At 40.7% G+C, this 10,629-nt stretch overlaps 1 protein-coding gene across 1 annotated transcript in view; it reads right to left on the bottom strand.

Moving 5' to 3' along the window:
* INF2 (inverted formin 2) overlaps window positions 1-7,290 on the bottom strand; it is an 80,909-nt gene extending 73,619 nt beyond the window's left edge. The window contains exon 1 of the mRNA XM_072115902.1: window positions 7,057-7,290. Within this exon, the coding sequence (XP_071972003.1) occupies window positions 7,057-7,086 (30 nt within the window). The 5' untranslated portion in view covers window positions 7,087-7,290. The remainder of the gene's footprint in view (window positions 1-7,056) is intronic.
* Window positions 7,291-10,629: the final 3,339 nt, after the last annotated feature.

Here is a 10,629-nt window from a genome sequence, read left to right on the forward strand (position 1 = left end):
ATGTCTCCGACCTGAAGCATCATCACTCATATGTAAAATGCAAAACCGCATGAGATCCCTCAGAGGGTAAATGGAATTAAAGGGGTTCATGTCTGCAGGATATTGATGATGGATCCATAATGAAGGAGTGGAGCTGGAAATATGGATCAGGATCTAAAGCTTCAGCTCAGTAGCAGACTCCATTGCCACACGGAATGTAGAGCAAACTAGGGTAAGGGTTCCTGGAAGACCACAAAGAAGTCGAAAATATAATAACTGCAGAAGAGATGAAGAATAATTTCCTTTGTCACATTTAAGGAAGTCTATCACTGGCCAATACTCCATGCAAATAATTAAAGTGGTGCTTGATCTGTGGAGAGCCCACAATGGTTGCCCCCAGAGATCAAATTAAAAACTTGTCAAATTGTCTGGCAACATGAAAGGTTCATATGGAAACACAATTGTTCTGAGTTGTATGGAGGTTTGGGAACACCACACAGTAGTAAGTGAATAGTCTGCAGCCGGCCGCTGACTCATGGAGGAAGCCTAGCGGATGACCATAACATCTACATAGGAAGTCATGTCTGCGGGTCATTCCTGAGGAGTCTAAGCTCACTGTTTAACTCCATGCTGACTAATGTAGTGTTAAGTATGAGCCCCACCCGGAATGTGTATTGTACAGAATATACCTGTAATCCCATAGTGCATTGCACCCCAAGGAGATGAAACCTGTACCCCCAGGCTATCCCTTCACTATGGATGTGTGGTTCTTATCACACTTTAAAGGATATGATTATAAAGCGATCATCTTAATGTGGACAGAGGAAGCTGAGATATGAGCTACTTTCTGGCGGGATCTGAAGGGGTAAAAACTGCTATGTCTGTAGACCTGCCGGTGACATAGGAATTTTTATTATTCACTGATTCTCTATTGTGTTAAAGCTAGTGTTTGCTAGGAACAAATAGGAGAAAGCCCTGGCCATGTGTGGGCTCCTTTAGGGGGCAGCTTTGGTCTGACTATGAAGATTTCTGCATATTTATGTATGTATCTACTTTATCTATCTGTATATCTATCTATATATAACACCCCTGCCAATGTATGGGCAGAGGAGTGTTTGCGAATAAGGCCCTCTATTTATGTCTCCCCAGTAGGTGAGCCTGCGCAACTCATCTTAGGGGTTACACAGCTATTCTGAGGTAATTAGCAGCGGTAGATCCTGCCTGTACAGGCAATGGTTAATAAGGTGCAAGTTTTCATCTAATTTTATTCCACCATGTACATTGGAGGGTGATTGGGGAATTAGCCGCCACCTGACCAAGTTAACAAAACCCCAGGACAGGGAGGTGCTAGGCCTCTTGGGTTCCTGAACACACAGAGTGAAGAGAGAGAGAGTGTCTGTGTACCATCAGCACTGGCACTTAGCTTACCCCAGGACCAGAGTCTGAAGACTCATAGCTGCAGCATCCACAGATTGGACACAGCTCCATCCCAGCCTGCATCTACTACCAGGCTGGTGAACCATTCCTGAGGACACTCTCCATGACCACTCCAGTAATCCGGAATCTGTTACCAAAATCGTTTAGACCATTGCCTGCAGTTGTTCCAGTAAAGAACTTTGAGTTATTTTGCACAACGTTGCCTCCGTCTGATCCCTGGATATGGCTGTAACACCACCACGGGCTCCCCATCCATTACCCACGGACATATCTTACAGACACTCAGGGGTTACCCCAGGGAGGTCCAGTACATCAGCCTCTCCCTCCTTATTTCTTGCACACACCACCTGCTGGAGACCTGTCAGGCTGTAGGACAGTCCTCCGGTCCCCATATCAAGCACCGTGACATCAGCGTGCCTAGGCCGCAACCGCCAGCCACTCCGGTATTCTGGGCCCAGGCTGCCTCCAGGCCCCACGAAAAGGCTAGGCCCCGGTGGAAGCTGTTCCATATATGTACCCATTTGCATCTATGTAATCATCCAGTATGTGTAAATGAATATGTGTGTGTGTGTGTGTGTGTTCTTAGCAACTCTTGAATGTTTTTATCCTGTTTGCGGACTTAAGATCTGCGACTGAGACCAATTCCAAGTTTTATTCCCATTCTCCTGATACAACTCTTTTTGGCTTTCTCTGCTCCATGTTCAGTGTGGTACACCCGATGATTCCACACCCTGTAAATAGACTGTCCAACTGTGAAGACCCTCGAGAGGCTAGTTAGAAGACCCTTTGCAGTCTAACACGTCCCTGGGGTCAAATTATTTTCTATATTTCTATATATAATATCCTTTGTCACCGTCAGTTTCGTTTTTCTTTTTCAACATTTTTAGTTGAACCACAGTTTCCATTAATTTATTTTCAAATCAAAATGTATTATTACTTTTAGCAGTTTCATGTGATTTCAGTGACCATTCTTTGTTTCTACCCACATGTGTACCAAATGTGGCAATGAGCCCTTGACTTTCTGTAAAATACTCCCTGTACAATACTCTCCTAGAACTGTATGGCTGTTTTGAAGCACTATTTAGATATACATTGTACTGGAAATCACAGCTCTGTTAATGCATGTGCTGCAGAACTACTGAAAGTGTCGTACATCACTCCTGAAGGACAAGATGTGTCCATGTAGGGATCGCCAGTTTATTTTCCAAGCTCTGTATTTAAACTATGATAATGCAGTCCTTTCTACAGACATTTTAGAAAGCAGTGGCTGCTGAGACTACATTGAAAGTGTGTGCTATCTGCAGAAAGCATGTTATAGAGCATGAGGTGATGAGAATATTGTACATAGTGGCATTTCTGCAGTAAGCATGTTATAGAGCAGGAGGAGCTGCACAGATTGTACATAGCGCCCTTTATGCAGGCAGTCTGTTATAGAGCAGAAGGGGCTGAGCAGATTGCTGATTGTGTCCTATCTGCATGCAGTATGTTATAGAGCAGGACGAGCTAAGCATTTTGAGATATATAGTTTTGTTGGACAACATTAAATCAGAACCTGTCATTTTTATATATTTGTTTTTTCTAAGCTTAGAAGCAGTCATGGGCTATCTATTTATACACAATCCATACATGATAGATTGTCAATCACTGAATTGCAGATGGGACTTCATTTTCATAGTGATGGGTTCCCTTTAAAGCACCTGGACAAGACCGAGTGGTTTGGTTGGACCCCCTTGGCGCACACACAACCGAGGCATATGCATCCGCAGCCTACTGATCTGCGCCCTTGTTCTGGTTTTCTACTTGTGTAATTATAAGACTGACACAAATTTGTCAAGTTTCTTCCTTTCCTGGCTCCTCATTCTGCCAATGTAAAGTGACTCATAGAAGAAAACAGCTGCCAGTCTCCTTGGTTATATGCTAGAATCCTGGAAACTTTTTCAGCTTCTAGAGTCTATTTTCCATCTCTTCTCCTTTCTCATCGCTCTGGAACTTAATGGCTGGCTGTGAATACACTAAGCAGAACTTGCATTCCTGTACCGCCCTGTAACATGTGGATGGCAAGTAAATTGTTTTAACTCCTTTGTTGCCAAGCAGAGCTTTCACCCTCAAATAATAACAATGCAACCATTCTTAAAAGAGGTTCTTCACCAAGGTGAGGTCTATTACCCTCAACAACTCTTTCCATCTCTAAACAGGTGTTGCTCATTGATTTAAATTTTTTTTTGTTCCAACCCCTACTGTGTCGGCATCGGAGATTAGTCTCCGGAAAGCACAGCCTGATGTATTAAAGTGGCGCACGGCTGTAGGTAAATAATGGCTAGACGTAATAATCAGTTGTGTGCCATAAAAATACCGACATCAATGAGATGTGCGCCAAAAGCTTACATGGACTGTGCCTTAATTTTGCTCTCTGACCATTTTTTTCTTGGTCTATCCAAAAATTGCTCCTAAAAATGCTGCCAAAATACAGATAAATGTGACGGATAATGTGGTAAAGTTAAGCCACGCCCACTTGTGGCAAAAAAGACGGAGTCAGGATAGTGGGAAACATCTGTTCTTTCTGGCGCAAACTCATTATAAATGATCCCAATTCTGCGCCCCCAAAAAAAGAACGATCCTCGCATTTTTTAGGCGCAGATACGATAATACATGTCCCCCAATATATTAATTAGTCTCTAAACTGCCAAGTGAGCGGTCCTGGTCAGGAGTCCTCAGAATTGGGGGATTAGAGTTGAAATCAATCTTTGTCAGAATCAATAGAGAGTTTTAAGAATGTAAAGTTTTGGGATTTCCAGTAGACCACCAATTTTATATATACTTTGAAGCAATACAGTAGATCTGGGATCTACTTCACTTGTGGATCTTGTCTCCAAGAGTATTTTTCTTACAGTTGGGCCAGAATGATATCTGTCTACTACAGTAACAGCCATTACATGAAATCAATAGACTGTCATTATTATTTAAATAGGTTATCTAGGAATTTATATTGATAGCATTGCTGCAGGGTATGAAATAACTCTGGAGAAGGGGGATATAATAATATTATTATAAATGTCATTGAATGAGGTTATTTGTTCCTTAAAGGGGTTGTCCACTTTCAGCAAATAATTGATATTGTTTGTGTAATGAAAAGTCAACTTATTTTCCAATATACTATCAATTCCTCACAGTTTTCTGGATCTCTGCTTGCTGTCCTTCTATAGAAAGCTTCGATGTTTACTCCAGTGAATAGAAATCTGTCCATGTGATATGATGGAGGTGCAGGTGCATGAGCCGTTATTATCACACAACTCCTATTACTCTGTCATAGCAATGGCTCATGCACTTGTGGGTCATCACATCACTATGGACAGATTTCTATTCACTTGAGTAAACATAGAAGCTTCCTATAGGAGGACAGCAAGCAGAGATCTAGAAAAAAGTGTATTGATACAGAAAGTGTATTGTCAAATTGGATAAGTTTTCCTTAAACAAACAATATCAATTACTTGCTGAGAGTGGACAACCCCTTTAAATGCAATGGAGAACAGGGGGCCTCTGCTTATGGTAAGAATTAGTGCAATTTCATTGCAAAGTTGGGAAGCAATACTTCAGGGAATTGCAATTCTGGTACATGTTCCTGCAAGATTTAAGTAATGCAGACCTCAATTGTTGTGTTACAGCCATCAGTGCGGCCATGTGACTTTCTTGCTAAAAAACATATTCCGTGCATGAGCAAATGAATTATGTGGAAGAAACTAAGCATTTGTTAGGCTTGTTGTTCTGTTTCCACCAATAGGAGACTTCATTTAGTCACTGAGGAAGCCTGTGAGGACAGGCGAAACACATGGGGTATTTCCCCTCATCCCTACAATGCGACTGATTGTATTGAGCCCATGTCTGCCATATGTGCTGTATGTGGTGGGAGCCTTTATGCATTACACCTAGATTTGTGGATTTATTTATACTTATTTGTTTGATGGACCCACTGATATTGTACATAAGAATGAATGGATCAGACATATAATTGTGTATATTTGTGCTTTTAAATGTTTTTAAAATATTTGATTTAACAATAATAATTTAATGTAAGATGTATTGATTACAGGCAGTCCCCGGGTTACATACAAGATAGGGTCTGGAGGTTTGTTCTTAAGTTGAATTTGTATGTAAGTCGAAACTGTATATTTTATAATGGAAGTTCTAGACAATTTTTTTTCTTTTGCCCCAGTGACAATTGGAGTTTCAAAATTTTTGGTGTAATTGGACCAAGAATTATCAATAAAGCTTCATTACAGACATCATACAGCTGATCATTGCAGTCTGGGACTATAGTAAAGCATCTAGAGAGCTTCACCAGAGGTCACATGGGGCAGAGGGGTCCGTCTGTAACTATGGGTTGTCTGTAAGTCGGGTGTCCTTAAGTAGGGGACCGCCTGTACACTCTACATGGGCATCCTCTTTCTAAATTGGATTATGTATTATTTTGGATGCAGATATGTTCATATGACCCTTTTGTAACCTTTTTCATGAGATTGTAAAATTACTCATATGACCAATTTAAAGAGACCTAAAATAATGTAGTGATGTCCTATAATATTACTCTGCCTAGTAAAAATATAGGGTAATTTTATGTGGGTCAAGTTTGTGAAGGCATGTTGGCTTGCAATTTTTTGTTTTCATGTAAGGAAATGAAATGTAAGGGTGGATTCACACCTGGAGTAATCGTATGGACAAATGCCCTGCAAAACTGCCACATAGTACCATATAGTAATTACATAATACCACAGTACAATGCATGTAATAATGGAGCCATGCGTTGAGACAGTTCATAAATAATATTGCACTATACCCAGATTTGATTGAAAACCTAAATGGGGCTGGAGTAGTAGAGGACCTAGTGAAATAACATCCATCCATACATTATACATCCATACCGTTCATCATATCAATGGGATATATGGATCATACACCTACTATATGCTGTTAACAAAGTTGACCCCCTCCTATACAATACTGTTCCTATTCAAGCATCTGTATATAATTCTGCCTCCACTCCATTCATCATCACACAATGTTGTCCCCACTCTTTATAGAGGTTTATTGACCCATTCATAGTTCTTTTGGATCCTTCTTATCTTTTTTGTGCTTCTCAGTATTGTGGAAAGTATATAATGTAACACATTGTTAACATTTCATAAACTTTGCAGAACGATCCTGAACTTTAGCAAAACTCTTCAAAGTTTGAAGCTGTCTTGTTGTCCTACAACTAGTGATGTACAATAAGACTTTTTCTATGCTCTTGACTTAATGAGCACTTCCCTTCCCACACAACTTATTATACCACTGAACGTTATGTACCCAATTTTCAGAAGAGGACTACATCAGCAGATGTAGCAGAGTCTGTAATCTGTACTTTTTTGTTCCAACCCCAAAGTGTGAAATTAGAAGTAGAGCCAGTCCACATCTGCATCTAGTACAAAGAATGAGATGAAATGTTTAATTCTCCTCTGTTACATCGATATTTGCATTGCTAATGGTGCAGAGACAAGCCAAATCCTGAAATTTAAGAATGATAGGAACTTGGCAGTAGAGAAAGCAAATTACATTTTTTTTTTTCTCGTATCCGCTTGATCACATTGCTCAACCAGAATAACTTACCCCAGATCCACTGTCTTCAGTTTTCTCCATAATTGTACTCTTTCATATCATTCTCTTCAAAGGGAGCTGTGGGTATGGAGGTATCCAAATAGTAGCTGGTCCTGATGTTCTGTACTGTACAGTTTCCTGATCAACAAGTGACAGGAGAGGGATCCACTGTAGACGGCAATGCTCAGAGCCTCAGGAATGTATTGCATAGTGGGTGTGAGAGTGAATCACACATTGCTTGTGTCAGCAGACTGGAGAGTCCGCCCAAAGCAGCGAATCGCCCTCCCTGCTACCAATCTGTGTGCATTCCCCCTTTTCCTCTTGGGATAGGCCTGGACGCAGGACACAGAGAAGGCAAAAACCTTAAAGAAATTCCTCCACTAGTATCTCACTCAAAACAAGGGAGCAGACACTAGAGAACACATACAGATGTGCATAGGATAAGTGATCCCTTTTCTGTATTTTCAGCTCAACTATAAGTGTCATACTGTTTTACACAATTTTTGCTATGGCAACTGTACAAAGTGGTTTTACATTTAAAAAAAAGTACAGTGATTGCACAATGAATTGTTCTGCAATTCCTGAGTTCCAAGATTTATGCAATTCTTGCTCAGATTCTGTGTCCTTTTCAGGACCTTTATCTAATAGGCAACAGAATACAGCCACCCTGGGAGATCTGTGCAATACAATGACTTCATATTAATTCCAGTGTAATATTTTAAGTCTCCTGTGGGGGAGCTATAGTAAAATATAACCCTTTATGCTGCATTCTACTTCAAATTGTAAAGGGAAACCCTATTACCAGCTTAAAGGAGTGTTCCAGCTTCAGCAAATAAATTTTATTGTTTGCATCATGAAAAGTTTTCAAAAATAATTTCTATATGAATCCCTCATGGTTTCCTAGATCTCTGCTTGATATTCTATGGGAAGCCTTATTATTTCCAGTTTAATAATCTTTATTTATATAGCACCATCTTATTCTGTAGCTCTTTACAAAGAGACAAATAATATATTACATTACAGAGTACAATTGTCATATAGACAATTGTCATATAAAAAAGGACAGTCCCAAGGTCAATGGTACTGCATAGAAGCCTGGAGCTTGGTATCTGGTGATTGCCAGATAATGGATGGGAGGAAAACACAGGGAGGGTTAGTAAAGAGAGTGTGATAGGCTACCCTGGGTTTTAAGAGCACATTTGCACTGCTCACCCCTCCTCTCTCTTTAGCAAACAGCGATGCCCAACGGTGCATACGGGGAAAGATAGAGCATGCTCTACCAGGTGTATATATCTCCACGATTGCTATGTGAATGGTGCCTTAGTCTGATAGTCCGGGGAAGGGCATTCAAGACAATTGGTGCAGCTTGGGAGAAGTCCTGGAGATGTGTGTGAGAGGTTTGAATTAAGGTAGAGATTAATCTAACAACACTGGCAGATCGAAGAGTACGGGTTGGGCGATTTTAGTGAGTGGACTAATTAAAAAGAGTTGACTGATTAGTAGGGAGTTACAGTAGTCTAGTTGACAATTAGCATTTTAGAGGTTTCACTTGTAACAAATGGGCAGGTTATAAACTGTTTCAGTGATGCATGCAGCAAGAGTGGGAAAGAGATTAAATATGCAGTGCAAAAGGGAGGTCCAGAACTACCCCAAGACAGCGGGCCTGCTGAAGTGATCCCACAGACCGAGATGGAGAGGTCAGGGTTGGATCGGTCAGTAGTTGGTGCAAAGACAAGAAGTTCAATCTTAGAAAGATTAAGTTTCAAGAAGAGAGAGGTCATGATGTTAGAGACAGCAGAGTGGCAATCATAAGTGGTCTTAAGTAAGGCAGGGGTGGTGTTATGTGCAGAATTATACAGCTGGGTATCATTCTGGGAAGAATTCACATACGTTTTCCAAGGTGTGAAATGGGAAAACCATGCCTCCTTTTGCTACCTTGAAAGGCAGCCCCCTTAACACCAAGTATGACGTACAAGAAGTCTAATGACATGTTGAATTAAGCCAAACCAGTATATCTATTCCCGAAGGAACAGCGCTGTTTTGACCTGGTTTTCCATTAAACACCTTGGAAAACATTTTTGTAAGACATGATATGAGAGTTGTGGGTTTTGCAAAATTACGGTCACATTTTTATCCTTTCCAAACTCCTTCACATTCATAATTGGTTCTATATTATTCTCCTAAAAGTATTTGTTCAATATTGCATGTCTCTGAACATGCTCAAGTGGGTTTTGCTCTGGTCTACAGAGGAAGAAAGATGCATAGGGGAACTGGTATAAAAGAAGTTGGCCCCATGAACCAATCTCCAAAATTCTTATCATACTTAGTGTATAGAGAGTAAGTTTTATCTTTACCTGAGTGTGTTTGAGCAATCTACAAGAGGCTTCAAGATTAAAAAACCACATACTGCTGATTAGCCATCTTCTCGTGGTGGCTAGAACGGTCATCCCAATCCTGTGGAAATCTACCATTCCTCAATCTATTTTAGATTGGTTCATGGAAATGGAACATCTTAGGAGAATGGAGGAACTAACTACTGAACTTCATTCCACTGGTGATTCTTACTTTAAACACTGGACCCCTTGGCTTGACTACCAGCTCTCTTCTGAATACAGAGTCCTGAACACATGCCCTCTACTGTGTTTTTTTTTTTTTTATCCCCCTGTTTTTTATACTGTGTCAGATATTTCAATTGATGTGTCTTCGTATCTTCTTCTGTTAAACTGTTCTGGCATTACTGTAGGTATTGGCATTCATAACAGCAATTTTCCTTATCCATTGCTCTCCATCAAACCCCCCACCTATGGGGCACATTTACTTACCCCGTCCCATGTAGTTGCTATTCACCTAAGATAGTGCACCCGATATCCTGCTTGTGTCGCTTCCTTGCTCAGGTCCGACAGAGTTCATCTTCTTCTTCCTGGTGCATGTAAGTGCATTGTCTTGCGACACAATTTGAAAGTAAAATCCTGCGCTCAGTCCGAATCAGTCGAATCATCCGACAGCCCGCCCCCCGATTTGTCAGATGAAAGCCAGCGCAGCTGCACCACAATCCGATTTTGTGCGACACAATCCCAGCCCAGACACCTGTTAAACACCTGCCCAGGCCATGCAAACCCCGATAAAGTTGAACAGTCCACCCAAAGTGTGATCCGCAACCCTTAGTAAATGAGCCCCTATATATTCTAACCATTTACTTCATGCTTGCTGCTTAAGAGCTGTTGTTTGACATATAATGCTTTTAATAAAAAATGATTAAAAAATTTTTTGAATAGATTTGTGTTTTTTAAGCTGTTAACTGTATCTAATAACTATTAAAACTAAATCTTCTTATCACATTCATAAGAATAGGAGTTTGTGTGGCAACTGCGTCAGGGTGTGTGGACAACATGAACGCCCTGATAATGACACCAGAAAGTTCTTCACCTTCTACTGGCTAAAATCCAAATCATAAAAATTGGTTCTGGGCGGCGCCCAAACATTGTCACCTGGATTTGCCTGTGCCCAACCAACAGATTATGTTGTACTATAGCATACTTGTTCTTGTGGTGATTTTACACAAAGGAGGTCCAGTCTATGCTTATC

This window comes from Engystomops pustulosus, chromosome 7 (assembly GCF_040894005.1).
Source record: "Engystomops pustulosus chromosome 7, aEngPut4.maternal, whole genome shotgun sequence".
NCBI lineage: Eukaryota > Metazoa > Chordata > Amphibia > Anura > Leptodactylidae > Engystomops > Engystomops pustulosus.